The sequence below is a fragment of the Dicentrarchus labrax genome, unplaced genomic scaffold (assembly GCF_905237075.1).
Source record: "Dicentrarchus labrax unplaced genomic scaffold, dlabrax2021, whole genome shotgun sequence".
Taxonomy (NCBI): Eukaryota; Metazoa; Chordata; class Actinopteri; family Moronidae; genus Dicentrarchus; species Dicentrarchus labrax.
The window spans coordinates 10,898,445-10,925,599 of NW_026136712.1; the positions used below are offsets into that span (position 1 = coordinate 10,898,445).

The window sequence follows — 27,155 nt, forward strand, 5'->3', positions numbered from 1 at the left end:
AGTTCACGTTCATTCATTATCTAGCTCTTTACCACAAGCATGTCCCAAGGGAGCTCACAGGGGAGGATTGTACCTCGAGGTCAAATTATTCAACAGTCAATTACAGGACAAATTAAGTAATGCATTATACATCAAATAAAGCACAGGCAAACAAATCCAGACTCACTCATGCTGGAGGGACGTACTGTCATACCCTATCAACCTTATCTAACCTCCAACCTTATATTCTCAAAAAAGACAGAATGTCGGACTGTCCCATTGTCCCGGGTACAATAAAAATACACAAATTACACACAAAATCAATCATAGAAAGCCAGTGTTGCCAACTTGACTTTCATTTTTTTTACTAGATTTTGCAACTTTTCAGACCCTCTTAAACAACTGACTAGCAACAACGTATATATAGACCGTCAGGGAAAGGCAAGAAATATATTCAGATATATTATACTGCAAATAATTCCCATACACAGCGGTGAGATATAAGCGCAGTCCACAGCTCTTCTGCCAGCAGGGTTCCTATCCCTCCTCTTGCGCCAAGCGCTGACAGACAGTATGTGTGGCGTGTGAAATAACGTTTGACCTTTTCTCTCACTCTTTCTCTTCGGATCTCTGGATTAGGGGTTCCTATAGCTTAGCCTATTTGTAAATGTTTACTCTGAGCTTGTAAGCTTATAAATATTTAAATAGTTCATTTTATCTTCTCCCTCTCTTTTGTAGACTTTTTTTCAACTTTTTGACTTTAAATGTATAATGTCCCTGCAGTGAGATTGTGATTATTTGGCTAAATGATAATGATGTTCAAAGTGTGAATGTAAATTTCCATCGCCATATACCAGAAACAGCTTTGTATTTGCACTGCGTTTTGCAGTGATGCATTTATTGATCAAACCGTTTGAAATAAACAAGAAACAGTAACTCAACCAATGAAAGAATAATGCATACTGATGGCCAAACACCTAGGGCGATTTCAATTTCTTATTCATATAGAAGTGCAGGGACCAGCTAGCAGAACTTCCATGCTGGACCAGATTGAGTCAATGAAGTGATGTGAAACAAAGCTCTTATAATGTATTATGTTGCATTAAAATATGTACTTCAATTTTGGGCAATGGTTGTTTAAGTCTGAGGCAGTTGAAAGTAGAATTTGGACAGTAGTGGGACACATGTGAAATAAACATGTAGGAAACAAAAAAGGAAGAACATTGATGTGTATGGTGGTGATAAGATAAGAAAGAATAAATAAGACATTTGACCTTTTTTATCATGTTCAGAAATCTTTAAAGTTTTGAGTCACAGCCAACAGGTTCAGCCTTAAAACAAGCCCCACAGTCCAAAACAACATCCTGCTACAACTGTGCGTCCGTCAGTGAGCTGTACTCGTGACTGAGACATGACTAAATATTTCCCACTTCTGTTTCCCATCATTCCAGGCCCAGAGGAAGCAGCTATGGGTGGCGCTGATTGAGAAGGCCCTGGCCAAACTCCATGGGTCCTACTTTGCCCTGCAGGCAGGGCGCGCCATTGAGGGCCTGGCCACGCTGACTGGGGCGCCGTGTGACTCCCTGATGCTCCAAGTCAGCTCCACCAACCCTCGGGAGGAACCCATCGATACAGACCTCATCTGGGCCAAGATGCTCAGCTCCAAGGAGGCTGGGTAAGAGAGGGAATGGAGGAGAATTTTGTTGCAATTGCATCAGAGGGAACACTGTCTTTGCTGGTTTTGCTTTTCACTTAATTTATGTTCTGTTAAATAACAGAATTTTTGCATACGTATACATTACATTAGTATTTTCTTGTACAGTACAGGGAATAGAAAAATAATGAATAGTAAACATTGGCAAATAACAGCACTGAATCAACATTCTGTAATCTCAACTACAAACACGAAGGTGTTACAAAGCCGCAAAGGTTCTGAATGCCAATTTGCAGCATATGTCAGTAATAAAAGAGGTCTGGTAATAAGCCCTTTGATATGTGCGCTTTCAAAGCAACATGAGACAACTAGCCGCTCTCCAAAAGGGCCAAAATTATCTGTGGCCAAGATGCAAGTCCATCTGTCTGAAATCCTGTGGTATTATTCATTATATCTAAGGGGAAAGGCCTGAAAAATCATGACCATATTCCCTTACTAAACCAAACAATAGACAGCAAAGGAGCAGTAACACATGGAACATATTAGACGTATACACAAATAACTGATGTTTGTTGTTTGCTTTTATTTAGATTTAAATTTTTCTGGTTAAATAAGAATTAAATAAATAAAGAAACAATTAACTTAATTAGCTATGCAAATCAGAAAGGAAGCACCAAACTTTAAAATAGCTTGTTCGGACCTCTAGTTATCTTTCTTTACAGAAAATCTGAGGACATTATTTGTGATTGTAACTTTATGTTTCCTAATGATATTTTAGTGAATCCTATGTCTTACACTGTGTTTTGTCCTTGTTAGATTTCTGATGGGTGCATCTTGTGGAGGAGGCAACATGAAGGTAGATGACGTTGTCTATGAGTCTCTGGGTCTGCGGCCTCGGCATGCCTATTCCGTCCTGGACGTACGGGATGTGCAGGGTTACAGGTACGCAAAGACAACAGAAGAAATGTCAGCTAGAGTCATTACCTGCCTGTCTTTTCATTGTTCTATGAGTTCTTCTAGACTCCTTTTTCTTTGTTTCTTCCCATTCTGATCACTTGATATTTCTCTTTGTACATCTTTCTCTCCCTCCTTATATTTATTTTATCTTTGTAACAGCAAGTACAATAGTCTGTTAAGAGAAACCTAAACCTAATCTGCAGCTTAAATCAATTCACTTTTCAATTCAAAGATGGTTTTAGATAAATCCAGCCACTATGGGATCTTTTTGAATTTGTTCTAGCTCTGATTTGTGCCTTTGACTGGCGTCTTCTCTATAGCAACAACAGCCGAGGCTAATGGGTTTTGTAATATTTAGAGGCTTATTAAAACTGGTGGCCATAAAATAAACCTATAGGATTGTAACATTATCTTGGAGTCCTGTGTCACTATGTTAAGTAACATTGACGGTAACATCAGCTCCTCACAATCCCTCACTCAGGCCTCAAATTTAAAGGCTGCTCTTAACTTATTCCTAACGTCCTCTTACTGCGTTTTAATCCGTGTTTTTTTTTTATTTATCTTTCTCCTAACTGTTTAGTTGTCTTAGGTGTTTTTCCATTTTTAATCATGGCTTCTCTGTATTATTATATTGTATTATTGCCTTTTATATATTATTTATTTAATCACGTATACCTGTAGTCAGGCAGATTCTAACTTATCTGCCTCAACTAACCAACTCCTATTGTTTCTAAATGTGGTATCATTCAAACACTTCCAGAACCAGCTGCTCCCCCTGCTTCGCAACTCTTCCTCTTCTAAGTTGTCTCATGGCTGAAATTGTTTGCTTTTATTCCTCATTTTCCTTCAGCCACATTTCTCATTCATGACTGTTGTAGATTTCATAGTAGAAACCAATGACTCATACAGCAGGTTTCACTGGCACGGGGTTGGAAAGAAACCACGTCTTAAAGGTTTGTTTACTCATTAAAAAAGCATATTCATAAACAAGTCTTGCCTCAGATTCAAGGCTACATTTTATACATCATATATATTGATGAAAACGGATCCCATGTTTAGAATTGATTGAACAGATGCATACTTTGTGAAGGCATTTCCTGAATGATTTACAAGTAGATGGGTTAGAGGCTTGATGCCAATAGAGATCAGGTGTATACCTTTCACGATAGCATTGCAACTCAACACAATGGAGGCTTCTTCTGTCCTACCTGCGAGAGGAAGTTGGTAGTAGCCGTAAATCCCAGATGTAATTTGCTCAAGAGCCTCACACAGCCACTTTAATTTACTGCCGTAAAGCAATCGTGGGTGGAAGATTGGGCCACAGCGCTTGATCTAAAATGGGTTGGAGTCCTCCTGCTAGGAACCAGAGGAGGTGAAAAGCAGCTTGGAAACTGATTTACCCACCTTTTTTTCTTCTCTTTTTTTTTTTTGAAAAGTGGGGACTCTCCAATATGGTTTTTACATTATACCCCTTAAGTCTTCCCCTGTAGGGAGGAGGCAGTAAAATGAAATGGGTTGTTAAAAAGCAGGCAATCATCAATAAGAGGAGCAAAATGAGTTTGCAGAGATGGGGATTCAGCGTTGTCTGAAAACTGTTGACACTTAAACTGGATCCTGTATTTGGCTCTCCTTTTCCTGTTAATCATCATCCTCCCTCCCTGTCGCTCTTTGCTATGATTCAGGCTGTTGCGGCTGCGTAACCCGTGGGGACGGTTCTCGTGGAACGGCAGCTGGTCAGACGAGTGGACGGACTGGCCACAGCACTTGCGTCACGAGCTGATGGCTCACGGCAGCAGTGAGGGCGTCTTCTGGATGGAGTACACAGACTTTATAAAGTAGGAACCACGATTACAGAGATGATTTTTTTTCTTTTTTGTGGTTATTGTGTGTGTTTGATCTGTCTCTACGTGCTTGTTTTCACCAAGACAGATGCAACCACAAAGACATTACAGAATACTTATTGTATTAGTCTTATAATTTACTCACTTTTTCAGACTGTTCATTCCCATTTCACCTTCTTTCCCCCTAGTGGCCTTCCAGAGGCATGGCAGCATCCAAAGTTGACACTGCTTTTGTTCGCTGAGTACAGCTGAAATAACTAGTTCTTTAATTGTGTCATGGTACAGGCATGTAATGTGCTAGAAGTATTGGATAGCTTAGTAATCTTTGGCCTTTGTGGAGTTTGCTGACCATCTGGTACTGACACCAAACTGAGTGACAGCATTTTCGGTTATTGGTTGTGTTTGTTGACAGATGCATAATATACTGGTTCCCACACCACGGTGGTATTGTTGAATTGTGTTTTATCGTGACTGCTTTGGTTGCCGGAGACTTTGCAGACAGAGGCTTAGACTTTTCATGGCTCTCAGTGTGTTTTGCTATATTAGATTAATCTTGTCATTCAGTCACACACAACAAGTGACTACTGTTTTTCTAGCTGTTCCTCTTTTGTTTTTATGCATGCCTGCGCATCCTTCCCCTTTTAATAACATTGATCTGTGACCTTGTGGAGGGCAGTAAACATGGTTGCCTGTAAGAGTTTGTTTGAAAACAAAACTAAGCGGAATCTGAAACATAATAGGGGACTGTTGCTCGGTGGTTTTCTAAAACCTACCTGAGTGCACCATAATGAATGAAAACCAAACTGAATTACAGCCTTAAAATCAATTCGGAGCAAAATCTAATCTGTGTGCCTTTCAACAAAAACATTTCACTAAGTTTAAGTGTTTTTATTTTGTGCAAATTATCTGAATTTACACAAACAAATAGTGAGGTCATGGACAGGACCACGCTTGCCTAGAAAAGCGCTTTTCATTCTGTCAGCAAACCAGGTGATCAATGGACGTTGTCACAAAGTCCACCAGGTTAGTAGGTTCACTTAAAGATGAATTGGGAGTGCGATTGTGTACAGGTCTGTTATTCGTGCCCCTCGTGTCTAACAAAATAAGAGTTGCAATAAGTCCAGAAGGATCAATGTGCCTGTCCTCCTGAACGACTCAAACCTGAAAAATGTATTCGCCCTAGACTAGAATCCATCTGTCTTCTGACTGTTTATTGTTTTCTCTGACAGACAAATAATCTCAGCTCTGTACTATATGACAAACCTGCAGCCTGTGTCTGCCTTAACTTGTGTTAGTGGTCAGCTTGTCAGACAATTATCAAGGCCCTTATATTGACTCGATTGCTTGCATCAAGTGGACAAATAAGAGTGATGTTGATTATTAATAACATTTCAGAGAGATTAGTGAACTAAAAACAAGGACTGCGGACATATTTATCTCTAGTGGTCTCAACCTACTGTCAAATTTCAGCATACCCAGCTTCCTCTCCCTTCATCCTGATTTTGTCAAAAAGACAAAAGTAAGATGTAAGACAGTTGTCTAAGCGAGGTTAGGAAGTGATGAAACAATGAAGAACAGACTGGAAGTGAGGAAGAGAATGTCTCTCGGGGCCTTCGTCTTTGAAGGAGGAGGTCTGATATGTTAGCAAGGTAAACTGTGTTGTACAGCAGCACTCTCAGAGGCTATGCTAATGTTAAAGAGTTGCTTGTGATGCATGCAAATAGACTTAGCTGATGACGGAGGGGAGAGACCAGGCGGTCGAACTGTTGGTTTCAAATTGAAGAATGTTGCCTTGTGCACATCTGGAAACATGATGCCCTATGATTGAATATATACTAAAGAAGGCTTTGACCTCTCATTCATCTCCTCCCACAGGTACTTTGACTCAGTGGACATCTGCAAGATCCACTCAGACTGGCAGGAAGTGAGGTTACAGGGCTGCTTCCCCAGCAAAGCAAGCGGGCCGGTCACCGTAACGGCCCTCACTGTGCTCGAGAGGACGGCATTAGAGTTTGCTCTCTTCCAGGAGGGAAGCAGGTAAATCGGACAGTCTTCAGCATTTTTTTTTTTCATCCCCTCCTCCCTCCCATTTTTTTTTGCCTAACCCCATTCATCTCCTCTCCCTCTCCAGGCGTTCAGACACAGCCGACAGCCACCTGCTGGACCTGTGTATCATGGTGTTTCGTGCCTCCTTCGGCAGCGGCAACAAGCTGACTCTGGGCCGCTTGTTGGCCCACAGCAAGCGAGCGGTGAAGAAGTTTGTTGGCTGTGATGTGATGCTGGAGCCTGGGGAGTACGCCGTCGTCTGCTGCGCCTTTAACCACTGGCAGATGAATGTCAGTGGGTCGGGAGGTCCACCCACACCCAGTAGGTGTACAGACGCAATGGGCACATGCAGCGCTTTTGTGTTTTTGCTTATGAGTATTTACTCGACATTAACAGGAACATTAAGTTGACTTTAAAGGTAAAGTAGAAGAATATAAACATATTCTGAAGAATATACACGTCTTCTTCCCAGTCTCAAGCCCCACCAGCGGAGCAGCACGACGGCCCAGCCAGGACTTCCCCGGCTACATCCTCGCTATCTACAGCTCCAGACAGGTGATGGTGGAGCAGGTGGAGGCAACCGCCACCACACTAGCCGACGCCATCATCCTTCTCACAGAAAACAAAGGCGAAAGACACGAGGTGAGAGACACACTTCAGAACGAGAGAACAGCTTCCACTTTCTTTCTCTTTCCTCCCGTCTTCCTGTCTCACATGTACCCACAAACACACACAGTTTGTGCATCTTTGAATAGAATATATATCTATATGCTTGTGAAGCAGGAGAATATTTGCAACTCTGTAAGCCACTTTGAGATAACACTTTAGATTTCCTCAGCAGTCCTGAATCCCGTTCTGCCTTTACACATGCAAGTACATGCACATTATCTCCCATACACACACAGACACAGCCGCTCACACCGATGGAAACAAATTATTCTGGCTCTCCTGAACTGTGCTTTCCTGAAAATGCTGTCACACTGGCTGGTATTTTAGAGGATGACAGAGCTTTTTAAACACTTGAGATCATCTTCGTAAAGATATTCAGCTACGTAGGAATTCACCGCTCAAGGTAGATGGGCCAGGCACTTGGGAGTGCATGACTGCCACCACACGAATGCTAGTGTCTTAACAATGTGGTTAAAAAAAATAGGAGGGTGCAGTGGGATTACTGGATGCTGTTAACTGGGCCACTGGATGTGAAATGACAGCAGCTGAAGCAGTTTAGCTGCACTTGTATTCACTTTATTACAATGCCAGTCCCCAGAAGAGAGATCAGAAACCACTGTATCAGAACTGAAAGTCATCTTACCTTCAGAGGGAGTTTTGCCATGTTGAAAGCAACAATTTAAAAAACACTGCTGGTGGTGATGTGCCTTTTCAATGTAGCTTCATTGCAAGTTAGATAGCCGAATATCTTTAAGCCATCTGAAACACCAGTGTCAGTTTTTGGAGGCGGGACATCAAAGACTTCTCATACCGGTCATACTGCCAGAAACCAGTCTCTCTGAAGATAGTAGCCTCAATAGACCAGAATACCGTGCATTATGTTTTATTAGGGACAAAACTTCTGTAGCCCTTGTTATGCTTTCAGAAGAAATATCACTCTCTACACTGTCCAGCACTGGATATATAAGGGATGTTTGGAATATAAAGAATACAAATTGGAGGGAGAGCAGCAAAATCATACGTCATGTTTCTAACACTGTATGATCCATATACACATGTAGCACTAATTTAATCTGCGTACAAAATCACTGAGCACTGGATCCTTCTATACCACAACCAGTTTTCAGTAACGGGACTCCTTGCCCACTCCACTCGCACCTGTATTCAATTTGTAATGTGTGAATTTTCATCAAAAATGGTGTTTCTCAAGCTCTGTTGAATGAGTCTGTAAGCTCAGGGAATGTGTGACGGCTTGCGCTCAACTGGCCGCCAACTCCGTTTACAGCATAACTGAAATGATTGCATGTGCTTCAGCTTAAAACTTTGTGTTTACCCGCCACCATTTTCTCACGAGTGCCAGATTGCTACTGAGCATGAGCAACTCTTAACAAAGATGAGAAGGAAGCGAGATGACTCACTCTTTAGCCATAATCAGCTTTATAAAATAAAGTGTCTTGGATTTGTCTGTAGGACTTAAACTCACACGAGTGTTCAAATGTACCTTTTTCTGCTTAAATATCTGTATTTGATTGTGTGTGTGTGTGTGTCTGTGTCTGTGTCTGTGTGTGTCTGTGTGTGTCTGTGTCTGTGTCTGTGTCTGTGTGTGTGTGTTCTCAGGGCCGCGAGGGCATGACGTGCTACTACCTGACTCACGGCTGGGCAGGGCTCATCGTGGTGGTGGAGAACCGCCACCCCAAATACTACCTCCACGTCTCCTGTGACTGCACTGACAGCTTCAATGTGGTGTCCACACGCGGCAGCCTCAAGACCATTGACAGCGTACCACCTTTGCACAGGTACACACATACACCTCATATTCCCCTCTCTCTTCCTCACACACACACACACACACACACACACACACACACACACACACACACACACACACACACACACACACAGCTCTGGAAGGCTTTTTTCGTTTTTTATCAAGCTATATTTTACCTTGGAAGAAATAACCTGAATACATAACAAGAGACAAGATTAAATGTGTTGGGAACATTTGGTACAGGTGCAACAAACATCTGCCCATTTAGACGATTATATCTGTACCCTTATATAAACGCAGTGATCCCAGAGGATTAGTGCTCTATATTTCTTAATAATGTACTTTTGTCTCAGCACAATTATAGCTGCCTTTGTGTTCTGTTGGTCCACATTCTTCCATGCCCATTACAGCCAATGCTTTAAAGACCTGAAAGATACTGTAGGCTGAGACACACCTGTGAAAGCCAGCACAGTGGGGCTTCTCACACATCATTAGGTTTCTCTGAATTTAGGTTCTAGGTTCTCTTTGGATATCTACTGTATGAATGTTTCAGTTGTACAGACAAATTACAGCACACATTACTGTAAATTTACAATCTCATCTCCTCAGAGTTATGTGACCCGCATAATGGGAAACTGTAAAAAGTCACCATGCATGAGGGCCATGTCTTTTAATGTCATTTTTTCTCATCTAACAACAACATTATGTCCCTTGACAGAACACTCACTGCTGCAGTATCACAGTGTTATTTTCTGATGTTCTTTCTCATTTGGTGTTATACAATCAGTTTGTAGATAAAAAGCTTTTAGCAGCTAGGTAATTATATTAAGGACAAGATGTAATTCTCACTGGAGTGTACTCAAATATCCTTTAGAAGATGGAAGTGTGAATTACACTAATATTTCACTCATTAATATTTCCTCATCTTGTTCTCAAAATAGGCTGAATCAGAAAAACAAACTACCCTAGAGTGCTGATTAATCAGCTTGTCTTCCTCAAATTCTAGCTTTAACTTTGCTGACTAACTGATCAACACTTCCAAGATCAGCGGCATACTTAAGGACTGTATGAAAATACAGAAAAATATTTTTTAAGGCAAGGGTCTTTTACCTTTTTCCTTTTTCTCATCCCGGATTTATAGTTGATTTCAGTCTTCCATTGTGTTTCCCTTGTGTTTATTTAAACAAGTTGTGTTTGATTTTAATAGAAAAAAGATCTAAACTGATTCATATTTATTTTGATTAATTGAAATCCAGAGTAGCAAAATCATAGGTCCATCAGCTGCCACAGACCTGTCACCTGTTCACTCTTTAAATAACTTTAATAACCGTTTATTTAGCAACTCTTTAATCTAATTTTGAGTGGCTGCATTTTCACAATTTCGTTGTTTTGCAATATAATAATAATATATTATTTTTAGATATTAAGGTAGCAAAGTAAATGAAGATAAGGGGAGAAAATATTAATTACGCTGAGGAGGACCTTTCTTCTTTAGAAAAAAGAGATTCTGTCCCCCATCTCACCGCAATAATTTTCATACACTCCCTTAACTTCACTACACCATATACAATAGACAACACAAAAATACTTATACTCTCTCAGCTGCTCTCTGTGTTTTTCAATGCTCTCTGTCTCCCCCTGCAGGCAGGTACTGGTGGTGCTTTCACAGCTGGAAGGAAACGCCGGCTTCTCCATCACCCACCGCCTGGCTCACCGCAAAGCAGCCCAGGCCTCCCTGGGAGACTGGACCCCCACAAAAGCCACCCACAGCCCCCAGCTCACTCCGGACATTGATGGCCTGCACCGGCCCAGGCCACTATGACCACCGCCCACTATCTCACACACACACACACACACCGATTATAATCCAATGTACTGTCAGTCCACTGGAAAACCAGGCAAGGGAGGGGCGGGTGGTGCGTATTTGTGTGTTTCTTTTTTTTTTTTTTTTTTTTTTGGATGAACACACACCTGAATGTAAAGCATAAATGGCCAGCGTTTATGTGCTGTTCTCCTAATGCTCCATTAACACTAAAGTCTTTATTCAGCTAGTGCTCTCCCCCTTGCCAAGTGGATGTGCCATGTCAGGATGAAATGAGGGAACCGGGCCACATGGAGTGACCGTGACTTACTCGCAAAACAATTTTTTCACCCAGGCACCTAAAAGATTCCAGTTCCAGACTACTTAAAAAATAATGGACGTTTTTTTGGTACAAACGCTGAACGTGGAACAGACGTCACCCCCACCCTGCTTTCGCCGAGCGTCACAGAAGACAGGGTGGAGTGTCGTAACTACTGAGCCATTTGTCGTCCCACAACCTATGAGCCAATCACCCACAGCGAGACAACCCCTGTGTCATCCATGAGGACAGATAACAACGCATGAGACTTCAGAGGGGGCGGGGGGGAAGGGGTCAGTACGGTACCTCATGAGCCAAACCCAGCTTCTAGTTTTACTCATAGTCATACATGTTTGTTTTTTTTATTTGAGAATACACATGTCAGTCTTACTCATTTTATACGCGACCTGTTGCTGTCTTGTCCATATTTGTGTTTTTGAGGTTGTAGAAAAAGCCATCATTCATACAGTACTGTCTGTCCCCCACTCTCCATCATTGCCGCAGTGCTGTCTAGCGCTCTCTCTAGCTCAGGACCAAACCCATGATTTGTACAGTAAGCTGGAGTCAAGCAAAACCTCAAGCTGATGTGTGTGGCAGGTGTGCGGTGCCCTGGAATTGCATCTTTCTGTTGTTTGTCCCTCAACACACTTACCAGCCAAACTGTGGTGTAGAGAGCAGTGTTGTAATGGCAGGATGTACCTTGTGAAATGCTGACACCTAATAGAATTCCCACCCTCGTGCTTCAATAGACTAACATAGAGTTTTCGCTTTTTCCCTACAGAGAAACAACCGCTGTACCTCCTTTCTTTTACTCAGCTTTAGTTTGGGGTCTAAACGCTGGAGGCGAGTCATTACATGACCAGCTTTGTAGTTTTCCCCTCAGGCACGTTGGCTTTTCTCATCCAGTTCAGCAGTCAGTTTATATCTTTACACATAAATTCCACACTTGGGGAGCAACTCCGCTCTCCGGACGTAAGATAGAGTGATTTAATGCTGCTTGGTTTGTTACACTCCAATATTTGTGACTAATCTATTTATTTTTTATTTTGGTACTGAAGGTCAGTGAGTATGTGTCTATTTCTCACACTTCAACAGTTTGCCAGTGTGTTGATTTACACTTTGGTGTACTGAGGGAGTACTAGAGGAGCTAGTGGCTGTTTGAACAGTCAGTTTGCCATAGGGGAGCTCTTAAAAGGAGCTGCCGAGTTTACTTTGGGAGGTCAGGGACCATTTTTTGTTTGCTTGGGTGCAGCGCGAGCATCTGGGCCATCCTCCCGCAAGAATACACCGACAGCACATTAGCGACAGCACAGTGTCCTCGTGTAATAACAAATTACCATTTTGTCAGACTGTGTGCACACATAACAAGGGAGCGAAGGGGACCCCTGAGACATGTCGTGACACAGAAAATAGTCGAGTTCCCTCACAGTTTGGGCTGAGTTAGTTTCAAAGGATGGTTGTCTACGTTAGGGCCCCGCCTGCTTGATCTTTCCAATTTCTTCCGTGTCAAAGCCATTACTCCTGTTTCACTAAGGATCTTTTAGTCCTCACCATGGCAACATGTTTTTTTATCAGAGAGAGGAACGACTTAAGCGGTACTATAGTAACAGGATGGAGTGGGAGACTTTTTTTTTTCCAAGTCAAAGTTGATGTCTAACTATTATCGTAAAATGGGGAAAAACTTGAAAGTAAGAAAGCAAAATCCATGGAGTAAATGCTTATTTTTATGTCAAGATCATATTGAGTCTAAACATTAAAGTTCCAACATGAGACGATTCAGTTCGGGGCTTCAGCTCAGCGACCTTGAGTTGAATGAGTGCTGAAACATGCAACCTCTCATGAGCTTTGTCCCGAACGCTTGCGGTCTCATTTACTTACTCTGCACAACCACGTCTACCAGCGCTGGTGGGCTGCACTTCACAACATCTTCAGGACAGTTTGTAAGACAACTACTACAGCAGTGTAATGTTTCTTTGATGAAACCTGGAGCTGAAGTAACTGTAAATATGTTTTCCAAAGAAAAATAATGACCACTTTCAGATGTCTGTCTGACCCTGCGTGAGTGTGTGCGTGGTCGCAGCCAAGAAGCTGTGAACTTAGTGTCTAATTTATTTGTATAAGTGATTTGCAGGCCTTTTGTCTAATGAATATTGTTGAATACTGAACTGATGAATGACGGATAAAGGAATGTGATAATTTACGACTTTAGTTTAAGCCCAGAGTGATTAGCTTGACGAGAAATGAACCTGCACTGAAACACCTGCAATGACAAGGCACCTCTAAATTCAGTGTCACTGCTGGATCACTTTACATTTACATAAGATTGGTTTTTGTTACTATGTTTTTTCGGTTTTTTTTGTCATAATTGTCATTTTGGCTCTTTGCTGGTGTCCTATGAACCTGCTCCTTTTCTGTGAAGTTGTGGTGGTGACTCTTCTGTGCGTCGTGGGCGCCCCCTGCTGTCGAAGAGGCTGCAGCCAGAGAAAAGCTGGTCATTCACAGACCAACACAACGCTTTTTCTCTCTTCTCCTTTGTCTGGTTCCTTTCCTTGTAAATTGTACAGACTGCGAACTTAAGCCACAGAAAATATATATAAAACAAAAAAATGAACTGACCCTTTTAAACTTGTAAAAAAAAAAATGAAAGTATGATAGTAGAAACAAAAAATGAAACTTAGTGCTGAAAAAAATGGAACTCTGATGAATGTGATATATATTTTATTGATCTTTTCTTGGGGGTGGGATATGAGTATATGTGTACAAACATGTATGTTTAATTTTCAATCTCAGGTTCAGATGGACCAAATAAATTTTTTTAAATTAAAATGGAATATTTGTCATAATTACAACACATACGAATGTCCATTTCTTAAACAGTAACAAAGAGGGCTGTCTCAGTTTGGGATTGGAAAAAACCTTCAAAGCACACAGAATAATGAACCGTCGGAGCAGAAATGAGTTCAGAATTATTTATACTTGATGAATAATAAGTGAAAGTCAACACTTAAGTTGCAAGTGGAAAAACTACAATAAAGGATAACACATTTATACATCAAACTTATTTTTCACTTACACATACACTTGTTTACTGCTCTGTTATTGATTCCAGAAATCCACTTTCTGATGTGTTTGTTATCATTGATTCTTCTTTGCTCTTCATTTCCTCCTCTGTGAAGTCCCTCTTATCATCTCTGAACTCCCTCTCTCCAGCAGGCTGAGTGTGTTTTTGCAGAATATTTCTCTCTTGTATCATACTGTAGTGTTTGTGTGCATGTGTCCACTCTCTATCTGAGTCCCCACCTCTTCTCCCAGACCCCCCCATCTCTCTCTTCACTCTCTCTCTCCACTCTACCGCACCCTTCTTTTTCTAAAAATGTACTTCTGTCCTCTCTTCTTCAGCCCCTCATCTTCCTCCAAGGCAAACCGCCTCCCCAACTCATCCAACAACTCCCTCTCCCACCCATTAGCCCCCCACCCTAACCCCTGTGGCTGTTTTTTTTTTGACCCCAGCAGAGGCTCCATAACGTGTTGATAACATAAGGAGCTGTCAATCTTTTTCTTCTGTACCGGGAACCAAGAACAAAGGGCTCTCAGCTCATCTGTAACCAAAGGTATGACTGCTCAAATATCTTTCCATGTCTTGGCGCTGTGACATAGTCATCTTCTTCTTAGTACGGAGTGCAATTGCACGGCAAGGTGAAAATGTGATAATGCTGTAGCCAGATAGTCAGTGGGAGGACTTTGCATGCTAAAAACTTAACATTGTCACGGTCAGATATGTGAGGAGAGAAAAGCAAAAGACCTGTCCTCTCATGGGAAATCTGTTCATTTCCAACCCCATGCTTCCCTGGTGCACTGTAGATATGAAGGAACTAATTAGATATAGGCCTTTCAATTTTGTCTGCAGACATGATAAGGCTAAATCATTTCCCAGCAACACTTGGTATGAAATTGAAAAGATAGAGTTCCTCAACGTAGAGGAAACGTTTCTTTCATGTCCAACTGGAATGAACAGCATTGTGAGTACAAAAGATTCTCTGTGTGATAAATAAAAGGCATTTATTGTGACATTTAATTGAGAATAGAGTTTCATTGCTGCAAGCTGCACTGAAAATTTCAAGGGAAGGTTAAGTACTGCTGTACTTCAGAGACAGGTAGTTATGTTTATCACAATAAATAGGAAAACAAAAAACAGGAAATAGTTAATATATTCATAGCCCTGTTAAATCATTGTTGTATAATATATTTTTTTCTCCAGTGCAATTATTTATTTCTACAATATGCCGCTACCTCCTTCTGTGACCTGTGCAATATTATATTTTAACTAATATCACCCTGTATACAAATACTGTATATAGTTTGAACATACATATTCTATTTTTTTTTTTTTTTTTGATATCTTGTATTTTTGTATTTTATTTTGTTATTTAATGTGTATTTCTTTTTTTTTCTTATCTGCTGTGTTATATCTGGAGCTGCTGTAACAAGTGAATTTCCACAGTGTGGGATCAATAAAGTCTTTTTTTTATCTCATAAGTAGATAAATGTAGCATACTTTTAGACATACATGATTTTAAAAAGAACTAATTTCTGGATTTCGGTTTCCAGCTAAATGTAAAGAAAGACTGAAGGAGGCATGTGAGCTCCTGGTGACTGCCACCACCAGATGATCACATTTCTCTCCCTTCTTAGCCCCCCCCCCATGTCAGGCCGACTAAATAAATCAACTAAATGTCTCCCCACATGGTGTTTAGCCAGAGTGTATGTGTATGACAGAGGGGGTATTTTAAAGCACAAGGGAAATCCTGGTCTTTGGCCTATACAGTGTGTCAACTTCACACTATTGTATCTATGTTGAGAAAAGATACCAACGTCTGCCTCGAGATTAACACAATTCAGAATAACTACTGTCTGTAGTCTGTAGTCCGACTGATTGTCGGTTTGGTTTTTGTACAGCTGGTGCCGCCGTTGCTTGGTGAAAATCTCATATCCTTGACAAAGTCAGATCTGAAATCTGGAGAAGCTTACTTTGTGTATTTGTGTATACCTTTAAAATGTTATCATTGGTTCCAAAATAGCTTTTGTGGGTCTGGGCAGCAGTGATACACCCTGTCTGGAGTTTTCTAACAGCAGTGAAAATCTTTGTGGTGTTACTTGGCCGTCAGGGTGTTTATTACAAATACTTCTGTGTGGCTTGTGACTGTATGTCCTTCCACCAGAGTCCGCATTTCTAGCCCTGCTTCTTCTCATTTTTCAGTCTGACATGGTGGTGGTGGTGGGAGGGGGTCCCTGTCCCTTACACTCTGCTTTGAACCTGTCAGAGAGCACCCAGCACACCCAGATAAACTAATGGATGTGATGTTTTAAAATGTCAAAGGGGGGGTACATTGATGGGGGGTGCATTGTTTCAGGTACCAGTGAGACAATGAAATATGATCCAGATTGCAGTTTAAGTGACGGATCCAAGAGTTTAAAGGATTATCAGGAGGGGCGGGTCCACATTTTATTGACTGGGGTGGCACAAGTGTGGCACTGACTTATGCAGGCGTGGCATGAAGTGCGTGTGTGCGCGCACACACACACACATGCACACACACGTCAGAATAGCATTAATTTGCCATTTTGCATATTTACTTAAATGCTAACATTACAGTGTCTTACTGTTTCCTACATTCCAGAGTTTAAAAGTTTTATTTGAAAGATAAATAATGCCACCAATCACAACATAGTGGCACCATACAAATACAATGGAAGGTTTCTATACTTTATGATTTAAGTTCTCAAAAAGAAATCGTAGCTCCAAATATAGGCTATGTACAAAAGTAATAGGAGTATGCATGCACATCCATGAAGAGTGCAGGTGCTGAAAGACAAAAGTAAGCAAATACAGAAAAGGGAAACTGCTCACACACTGCAGGACTTACTTAAATAAGTAGAAAAAATGGGCACCCGGTTAGCTTTGTTGATAGAGCTGGTGACCCATGTACTAAGGCTGAGTCCTTGCTACGGCGGCCCAGGGTTCAAATCTGACCTGTGGCCCTTTGCTGCGTGTCATCCCCCCTCTCTCTACCCTAAAAAATAACTTAACTAAATAAGTAGACATTGGAAACGGTAGTGAGCAAAATGTTTATTTATTTACATACAATAGAAAACAATGCACATTCATATGATCAAACTAATGTCCTACTTCTTACTGGGTCAATTTAGACTGATAATGGGGTGCCACAAAGGACTGCCCTGGGCACACCCCAGCTTATCAGACACGAAAAAACTGCATAGCATTTTATAAACCTCTGTGACACACAACAACAATACTTTTATTTTTCACTGTGATGATCATGAGGTAAACTGTACAAACATGGTGCTTGGGTTACAAAGTAATTTACAAAGAAAGCGGCCAAGCGGCACCTCGGTGGCTATAAAATGAAGCCAACACGAAAGTAACAAAAAATGCAATTCCTCAAGCGGCCCTTTGAGGCTAACTACAGAAATTAGTCAGTCTTCAGAAAGTGCCATGTTAAAATCACAGTCACAAGCGCACATGCACTACGGTGTTTGTCTGAAGTTTGCTTTGTTACACTGGTAACAGTGTCCTGGAGTACAGCTGTTCATCACTGCAGCAAGGTGAGAGGTTCAAAGACAGGAGTAAGCAAAAACTCTGACTCCTTACTCTTTAACTGGTTGTCCATCATTTTCAATGAACCAAACAGTAAGTGATAGATGTTCAGTACAGTCTAATGAAACTTGAATAAATAATTGTTTATTCCTCTCCTATAGTGGTAATTGAAGACCACAACATGGCATCCCAGATCCCAGCGCTCCCACAGTCCTATGCTCCAGGGACTGGCAGCGTCTTTTCTGACCAGGCAGGCTTTTACGCTCTGGACTCCAGTGTTCCTGGGCTCTCTAAGGTGATTCTCAACAAGCTCAACATGAAGGACTACAGTGAATACAGGTAAAAACTGTTGGATGTTACTCTTCTGAACATCAAGACTTTTATTAGTTTATATGGAATATATGTTGATTGGCTACATTTTCATATAGTTGCACCTTATGGCTTCATATATCCCATGCTTTCGAAACTTCCTCACGTGTTGTGCTTGCCAAATGTGTCTATAAGGGCTGCTGTTGAGGGAAAGACGAAAGGAATCTCATTCCGCAACTATAAGGAGTTGTTCCAGAAGATGGAGGAGACCTTCAAGTTCTGCACCGGCTGCAGCAAACTCCCAGAGCATCTCACCGAGGGACAGACCCTGAAGCGCTGTGTGAAGTGAGTGCAAAGCCACAACTGAATGGTGACGCTCGAGAATGACTGCAGAGATGTGTTGATGTGTGATCCGTGATGCATGATTTTGCAATATTATTATTGCAATATTAACTCTGATTAACATTAATCACTGTTGACAATCTGAATATTTTTAAGGCTACTGAAACCCACACCGTCGGCTCTATTATCACCCGGTCAGGGCGCTGATATTGTTGTCCAATAGCTGTTATGTGTGAAGCATTTCCAGTTGTCGGTGTATCAGCGGCAGAATGATAGGCCACCAAGGTGTGGACAGCTCTACAGAGGTGGACAATGGCCAGTGGCAAATATAGCAACGTCCCCTGACTGTGATTCATTTCTCTGCAACTTGGCAGCTTATTAAGAACAGCTTAATGCAGTTTTATAATGTCCCAACATCACAGAGTGTATTTCAAGGAGCCTATTGAGAATAATGAATACAGCATCCTGCATATTCACAAGTGCCTCATTGTTTTTGTGCTTCATTTTTCTTCCGGCTCCCTGCTTCCTCTGTTGCTCTCTTTCTATCTTTCTGATACACACACACTTACACACACACACTGTCTTGTATGTGCGGTCCTTTGAAATTCTCAGCTGCCACTGCCACTCTCAGAAAATGTACCATCAGCAGACATTTGGACTGCTGACAAGTAAAACCCTAAAGAACTTTAAAACCCTAAAGAACTTTGTCATCTGAGAATCGCCACAAATACTCCAACCTGCCTAGGACTCCCATTCATCTTTCCCATTCTAATTCTGATTCATATTATTTTTTTATTGCTCTTAAGGCTGAGATGTCTCTGCAGAAGTGTTTTATATTTTACCTTTCAATGGGCACCTGTTTTTTCTCACTTTGTCCACCTGTAAGCCTCATTTGGAGGATTAGTACACCCAAAGTGTTCTATTACAGAACATGTTGGCTGATAAATGATTTTATGGAAATGTGGGTGCCTCTAAGGCTGCAAATGTTTGCAAGGTAAAATAATATAGTCTCCCAAGGCACACCAACTGGCACAGGCTCTCAGACCTCTAATCTAGCACATTACCTCACCAGTCACCACCTTAACTGTGTGCCACAACATAAAAGCCCAAAAAGGTTATATATTCGCTAATAAATTCCAGCGTCTACCTAATGCAGCTATTAGCTGTTGTCTAAAACAGGACAGAATTTATTGTCAGTGTCATGAGTTAGCCGCTGAATTACAATTTCTATGTGGATGTAAGATGCTATTTATGTCCTGGCACAAGACACCCTAGCTGATCGTCTAATAATAAAGATGCTACCCTGATATATGTTACAAATGATGCACCCATAAATGATTTTCTCATGGCCCACAGCTGATTCAGTAATTGATAGCAGTGCTTTGGATTGCATCAAACACCTGAAGAGTTAAGCATTATTTAATCACAGTCCATCACTGATGACTTAGGCATAGCATCGCTTTGAGCTAATGCTAACATTAACATGCAAACATTCCCAGCATGGATGTATGATATCTACAGCCATCATTCTCACGCTGACGATGCCAACATGTTGATCTTTAGCAGGTATAGTGTTTCCCATATTCAGTATATTAGTTTAGTGTGTTATGTTAACATGTGTAGATTAGCACTCAACCCAAAGCACAGTTGAACCTGATGGGAATGTCATTAGTTCTCTGGTTATTTGGTCATTAAAATGGGCAAACACAAATTTGATCTGATGATAGATAGTTAAAAAGGTTAGAGGATCACCAAAGTCATTAGAAATCATCCTCTGGGGACCTCGAATCTATGTAGTACTCTTCCCTACAATCCCTTGCACTAGTTGTCAGGATAGTTAAGTCTGGAGCATGGTGGTGCAAAACAGTTTGATGATATAAAGTGGAGAGTATACAACCTTGTCAGTTAAAATGCTCCTTTTTGTTTAACTTGTTTAATTTCTATGCCTTGCATAGTTTCTTTCCATTTAATTTCTCTCTCCCCTCCCCCCCTTTACGTCACAGGTGCTTGAACGTGTACTACTGCACCAAGGAATGTCAGAAAAAAGACTGGCCTCAGCATAAAAAGTTCTGCAAGATGCTGCATCTGGTGGCCATTGACAGACTAGTGGAGTGGCTGATGTTCACTGGTGAGAAATGAAAAGGCGGTGCAGCTGAAATTAAAATGCCTTAATAGCTGTTTGAGTTCACAAAACAGAGAAATCACATTAATGAGATGGCATATTTTAGAGCTGAGCTGCAGAAATTAAATGCCTGAGAGACAAAAACTGACAGAAAGTCACAGTGTAGTACTGGTGCACTTATGAAATTCTGATTAAAGTTCCTCAGTCTTCGATTCTCTCTGATTGCTTTTCAAACACCATGTAAACTTGCCAGGCAGAATCAACACTTCTCTGTCTCCTCAGTTTTGTATTGTGTTCATAAATCCATCATAAATGTTCTACCACCCCCACAGGAGACCTCCCATTCCCCACTGAGAAGTGGTCCAAGTCAGCTGCTGAGGTGAAGCACTGGGAAGACTGGCTTCCCATGCAGGAGGAACTCGCGTCACGTCTGGACGCCATACTGTCGGGTGCCTACATGGCAACCCTTTGGAAGAATGTCAGCAGGCCAAGGCCGGATGACTCTGAACTGAAACAGTCTTTATGGCGGATTCAGAGCGAGTTCCTCTCTCGAGTTCTCACAGTTGGGCAGGCCGTGCAACGTTTTCGCCTTGACCCGTACGCTAAGCCTCTCACCATTCACTTAGCGGGGACATCCTACAATGAGACCATGGGGGCCAGATTGACTGACTACGATGAGCTGAACAACATGTTCCCTGAACACCAGGGTATCGAGATAGTCATGGTGGGTCCAGAGGTGGTGGACGGCCCCATCATGAGGCCTCCTCTCAAGGCGTTTGGCCCCAAGCAGAGGGTCTACATCAGTGCCCACAAGGGCCTCTACCACCAGTTCTGGGAGGATGTGGTGGAGAAAGAGGAAGGAGCTAAGCCAGATTTGGTGGTTGGATTTCATCCTGGTATGTACATTCATCATCCTGCCAAACACGAAAAAACAAAAAGTAACAGATGTGATTGCTCAACCACTAAAATCTCGAGATAAGTCTGGCTGAAAGGAGACTTTCACCTCAAAATGCCTTTAAATCAACCAGTAAAGAACATAATGATCACTGTGGCTATACATAGAAACTGCTCAGCTTAAGTGGTCAGCTGTCTTAGAGAACCAGTGACTCGTCTCCCTTTATGCTCATTTGACAATAACCTCAGAACAGAGCAAGCAGGAGACGTGTAACTCACTAGATCTGGCCTATTCATTAGCGCTGAGCTTTTATTGGGGATTTGGGTGATTAACGGGAGCAGCTGGGAAAGAGTTTGGCTTGTGATTGCTGGACTCAGCATAATGTCAGTAAGCTGCCCTTTTGAAAGAAGAGGAGTCTCAGTTTCCCCAGTTTCACTCTGATGAACATTGCTGTTCATGTGCAAAATCATTGATTTAAAACAATCTCACCATCCTAGTCTCCACCTAATAAAAAAGTATTTTTCCACCTTGTGACAAATAGAATGCTAGACTGAAAGTGTCGATATCTACTGTCTGCCCTTTTGTCCACTCAGACAGACACCACCTCATTAAAGTGGCACTATAACCCCACACCTCCTAAGCTCTTCCACTGAATCAGAATCAGTTCTGTGACCCTTTAACCTGCAAAGTAGCAGTAAAGCTCTGACCCAACCGCATCCATAACCCATGGCTCAGTTATCGCTGCAGGCTCCACTGGAGCTAAATATACAGGAATCAGTCATCCTGCGAGTAAACTGTCTGAGTGCCTGGCTGCGTTTCATACTGCAAAGCTGGCAGAGCACTGCATTATGACACTGTTTAAGTGATAGAGGAGCAAGGCAGCATGACGAAAGGAATAAAAAGGAAGGTGTATGTGTGTGTGAAAGTCACAAAGGGAACGAGAGAGGAAAATGCTGCGAGAAAGCAGTGAAAACTGACACTGACCTTAGAGAAGGAGACGGAGGGTGATGTCAGCTGTCAACTCTCACAAAGGAAATGGATGTGGGCTAAAGAAGTGCCTTCCATACAAAGACAGACCACTGAAAACAGGGGGCCTCATAAACACAAACAGAACATCCAGATAGTTTTTTGTTGTCCATGAAATAAACTGGATTTTAGCATATATTTTTTTCAGGAGACAAAATAAGTCTATTACCATTAACAGCAACTTTATCCACCATATGGCCAAAATTCTCATTGGAGCCAGGCAATTATTGAGGTCATTAACAGTCCGACTGTAACATCTCTTTGTCACCTTATCCCCTGAAGGTCTAAACGCCTAAACGCTTACTGCCTGTTAAATGTTTCATCATGATGAGAAGTGTAACCTCGGGGATGTCAGTATCATGGCATGCATTATTCAAATTAAAATCCTCTTTCTGCAGTTGGAGTTTTCCTGGAAAGATGTGGCAGGCGATATATAACATAATACCATCTGTGTGCCAATATCACAAGCCTTTACAATACTGTGCCTCTGTGCCCACCACACAACACCCTTACAATCAGTGTACACACCAGTATATACTAAACAGCTGAAGCTTTAATAAATTCCTGGCTTACTTTCATATTTCTCACATGCATAGTTTTTCAAATTGAATTTGTGATTCCATCGTTCTCTCGGACAAACTAATAATGTGAGATTGAGCAGGGAATTCACTGTTTGCTGCTCCCCCGGTTTTGGCTCACTCAAGGACACTTAAGCTGGTTGGATTTACAGTATTTGCTGCCATGGTGGCTTGAACCTCAGTCATCTGGTTGAAGGTCGAGCTATTCATCACTCCACACTGCTGCTCAGAAAAAGGGACTACTCCTATAAACCAGAGTCAGGGGTGAAAGTGACATCTGTCAGTTAGCATGCTGCAGGATTATGCACCCAACCCCTTCGTAGATATAGCCAGACTTCTGCACTGTAATGTCACAAATTTTCAGCTGGCGCGGTGTAAGTTAGGTTAGAGCAAGCTTTTTCCAGTCCGGCTGAAGTTTCTAAATGAGGTCAGCTTGTGTGGAGCAAGATTAACTTTGTTTTATTGACTGATAATTAGGTTGACTGCAAAACACTGTCAGTGACACGTCCAGAAAGAAATATATTCTAGTTTACAAGAGAAAGACATGGGCGGCTTGAGACTAATCAAGCGTAATCTGTTCGATTTCACCTCACAGGGGAAAAGACCTGTCTTTTTCCTCTGTCACTCTGTACAGACTTGTATGGCGAGAAACAGACAGCTCAATAAGAGCTTTCCAGTACCAGTGTCATTCAGCTGACTTATTCAGGGATGTACGTATGTTGCAAGAAGTTTGAGTTAAAGGCCCTGAAAATCAGTTCATTACTGTAATTGATTGGATCCTACATTAAGCCACATTTTTTTTGCCAAAGTGAAAACAATTTTGGAGACTTCCCATTAAGTATTTCTGGTTTTCTTTGTGCTCTTTCCACTGGGTTGAAGTGGGCAGTGCTCAGGTGAATAAACTTTGATGTCACCTACTTCAGTGCACCAATCAGGATCTAACAACATTTAAGCCACACCCACACAGTCCTGATGAAGCAGATTAGCTGAGATTTCCAAAATTAAACTCTTAATGAATAATGGCTAAAGATGGCTCTTAGCCATTAGAGTGAAAATGTTTGTCTGTTGGTCGGATGGACTGTGTGTCAGTCACGCGGTTGGTTGGTCCTCCACTTTTGTCCAAACTCAAGAACGATTAGATGTATTGGACAAAATAGATATGGAACCCAGACAATAATGTATATCCCAATGACTTTGGTGATCCCCTCACACTCCTGACTTTTCTTCTGGTGCCATCAGCAGGTCAAAAAAAATTACATTTGTCCAGTACTTTGGGTTTTAGTCAGGAAAATGTGTACAGAGAAATATTTGGATTATTATTGATTATTATGATATTTTAAGTTTTCATGTGTTTTAAACAAACCTGATAGTGGTCATTTTATAATGATATTAACACACTGGTTGCACAGCTTCTCAGACACATTCACACTGATTTTGTTTGAAGGCTTTATTACATATCTCTTACACATGTGTTTATATGTCTTTTTTATCACAGGGTTCCATGCTAACCAGGGTCTGATAGAAGGCTGGCTGCCCACCCTTCTGCTGCTCAGAGATTATAACATCCCTTCACTCTTCACTATGTACAGGTTAGTCACATTATTGTATGATACATACACCTGTTTCACATTTATTATGGGAATAACTAATTTCTTGCTGTTCCAGCAATAGTTAATATTTTAAGTTCTTTGTGCCGGGAGGACTCATTAACTCACAATGTATACCATCTGCTATTCAAACCTCAACTCCAGATGACTATTGAGACTTACTGCACCTCCTCCTCCTCCCTCTGTTTTATTCTATATCAAACTCTGCCCTCCTCTATGGCACAATCGTTGCTCACCCACATATCATGTTTGGTCTCCCGACTCTTCCTACCTGACCTCATCACCACAGTTCTCAGTCTCAACACAGTTATCGTTGCCCGCGACCCAGATCACACCACTCCTTCCACACTTCACGCTTCTTCCCTCTGGTGACAAATACCAGTTTCTCGTTTGTACAAAAGCCAAGTTGAAGAAAAGATTTATTTCCTCTGCTGCAGGCGCTCTCAACAAACTCCCCCTGTAGACTCTAACTTGATGATATAGAAAAGTTATTGATGTTGTTCTCTTTCACTTCATATTGTTGCTGTTCCTCCATAATTTCTCTCAAACTCTTTTCATGTGGGTGGATTAACATTAGTCTATGAGGTGTTTTATCTCTCCTCAGTCTCTCATAATGATAAAACTAATCTTACCTGATTAATTGATTCCTTAGCTATCTCTTTGTCTCCACAGTGAGAACGAGCTCAAGTGCTCACTCCAGATTCTGTTGGAGTTGGACATACACATCAGGGACAGTGGACCCAACCCATTCACCTCACAGAAACCCGAGCAGGTCCAGTCCTGCCCCAACAATAGCCCAGTCTACTGCAACTCTCACTACATCTGTTTCCAGGGAATACTGCCTGAAGAAGACTTAGAGGAAGCCGGGCCAGACAGTTAAGAGGCCAATGTGAGGGGAAAAAAAGCCTGTTTTGGTCCTCTATGTTAAAGATGTGGTTTTAAAAACAGGATTTTGTGACTTCCTGAGGTTCATGTGGTCTTGAACATTGCTTAGCTGTGCTGACACTTGGTATACATGAACGCTGAAGCTAACATTCTCATTTGGGGCAGAGAGGGCTTTTAATAGAGAAAAATGCACCTTCATTGCTGCAGTAATATACTAAACACTGCCCTTTATATTCTGAAATTATCAATTAATGAGACAGATTACAGAAATCTCTCAAAGCTCATTATTTAGAATGATGGCACCTGAGGGCGTCAGTGGGACACAATGATTTGTACTGTGTTGGTGCCCTGAGGTGGCATCAGTGTTGAATATTAAGGGTCATAATGAGACCAAAATTCATCATTTGATGTAAATTGATCTGTGGGTACACCTATTCCCAAATCTCACAATCAGATCACATGCATGCTAATGTAACTCATGATCTAATATTACACTTAAATAAACTATACAGTGCCACAGCGCTCAAATTTAACTAAAGCCTGGTTTATTTTTTCTTATTTTTTGTGATTCTGTTTCTCATTTGTAGCTGTTGCAGGACTTTAAAATGGTGAGTTGTTGTTCTGTAGTATGTGGTGCGTGTGGACAATGGATGTTCTGTTGGTGAACCCAAACCTGCCTACAAATTGTGGCTCTGTTCAACTGTTCATGCTTTAGACATCTGATCACCACGGCTTTGTCTTCTTAAATAGACAATATAATAGTTCTTATGTGCTGAGTGGAGACTCTCCCTAAGCAATCATGCCATTTCTCTATCTCTTGACAATAAAATGGCCCAAAAGCCGGGCAGCATTTCTTTGACAGCTGTTTTCAGTTGTATTCTGGGTTGATAACAGTCACACCAGACAATACAATGTAATCCAAAAAACAGCATGAGGCACAGGCTTAAAAATTGCCATAAGGCATTGCCTGTCTGATACAGTCTCAACAAAACTGAACAATATATGCTTCACCTATTGCCGGCCTATTGTAAGGGATTGCATTATATTACAAAGCATGGACAAAAATTACATGATTTTGCCTCTGTGGCAGCTTATGAAATGCCACTTCATGTTTACGAAATTAAACCCACCTTCTGCAAACATTTCAGATAAATCTTGAGTAGTTACCGGGGAACAAATGAGGAACGAATGAGAAAATAACTGCTAGTGAACAATAAGTCAATGACTAGTAAAGTAGTAGCCTAACCACTCAGTATTATGTATTATGTAAGTTTACGTCTGTGCACAAAAAACAGTAACTAATGTTTAAGTAATTAGTAATGAATGAGTCTTTAATAGTTTTTTTTTAGTTTTGTGCTGTTCACTGGCTGGTTCAGAGTTAATCAGGAATTACTCGTGAAGAAAGTGGTCAGTATGATCGGTAACTTTAAATTTTGTATACCATATTGTAGTGTTACATCCATAAATTCCATTTAAAAAGAGGAATGGCTTGATTTTCCAATAATTTAGCAGTAGTCAAGTTATAAACACATTAGAACAATAAGGGAAGACTCCTAATTACAATAGATACATATTTTTATTATAACCTCCTTGTGTGCAGTGACTTAGTTCTAAATGAATAACAAGAACATTTCATGTCGGTGGGTCACCAAATCCAATCTTACTAACCTAAATGGGTGTGAGGACAATCCTGCCTAAAACTGCTATCTGTACCAATGAAAAAGGTTAAATTTATCTGCTG

The 27,155-nt window shown here is 41.3% G+C and overlaps 2 protein-coding genes across 4 annotated transcripts in view; both read left to right on the top strand.

The window, feature by feature from the left end:
- Positions 1-13,860, top strand: part of capn15 (calpain 15) — a 37,579-nt gene extending 23,719 nt beyond the window's left edge. For both annotated transcript variants that reach the window (XM_051417596.1, XM_051417595.1), the window contains exons 5-12: positions 1,431-1,654; positions 2,450-2,575; positions 4,273-4,425; positions 6,307-6,468; positions 6,563-6,798; positions 6,950-7,119; positions 8,764-8,942; positions 10,559-13,860. In XM_051417596.1, the coding sequence (XP_051273556.1) occupies positions 1,431-1,654; positions 2,450-2,575; positions 4,273-4,425; positions 6,307-6,468; positions 6,563-6,798; positions 6,950-7,119; positions 8,764-8,942; positions 10,559-10,736 (1,428 nt within the window). In that variant the 3' untranslated portion in view covers positions 10,737-13,860. The remainder of the gene's footprint in view (positions 1-1,430; positions 1,655-2,449; positions 2,576-4,272; positions 4,426-6,306; positions 6,469-6,562; positions 6,799-6,949; positions 7,120-8,763; positions 8,943-10,558) is intronic.
- A 554-nt stretch (positions 13,861-14,414) lies between these two features.
- Positions 14,415-25,952, top strand: LOC127373268 (putative protein MSS51 homolog, mitochondrial). Of its 2 annotated transcripts, none has more exons than XM_051417598.1 (7): positions 14,415-14,645; positions 17,812-17,989; positions 18,155-18,304; positions 20,305-20,429; positions 20,756-21,319; positions 24,418-24,511; positions 25,202-25,952. In XM_051417598.1, exons 2-7 carry the CDS (start codon positions 17,832-17,834, stop codon positions 25,407-25,409), a joined length of 1,299 nt encoding a protein of 432 aa, XP_051273558.1. In that variant the 5' UTR covers positions 14,415-14,645; positions 17,812-17,831; the 3' UTR covers positions 25,410-25,952. The 2 variants fall into 2 exon arrangements, with proteins under 2 accessions (XP_051273558.1, XP_051273557.1); XM_051417597.1 differs by lacking the exon at positions 14,415-14,645 and adding an exon at positions 14,706-15,053.
- The last annotated feature ends 1,203 nt before the right edge of the window (positions 25,953-27,155 follow it).

Excerpts from the sequence above, each read along its gene's own strand:
- LOC127373268 (XM_051417597.1), top strand. The coding sequence starts at position 15,029 with ATGTCCAACTGGAATGAACAGCATT. Across the intron at positions 18,305-20,304 it reads ACCCTGAAGCGCTGTGTGAA|GTGCTTGAACGTGTACTACT; the intron begins GTGAGTGCAAAG and ends TTTACGTCACAG. Across the intron at positions 20,430-20,755 it reads GGAGTGGCTGATGTTCACTG|GAGACCTCCCATTCCCCACT; the intron begins GTGAGAAATGAA and ends CCACCCCCACAG.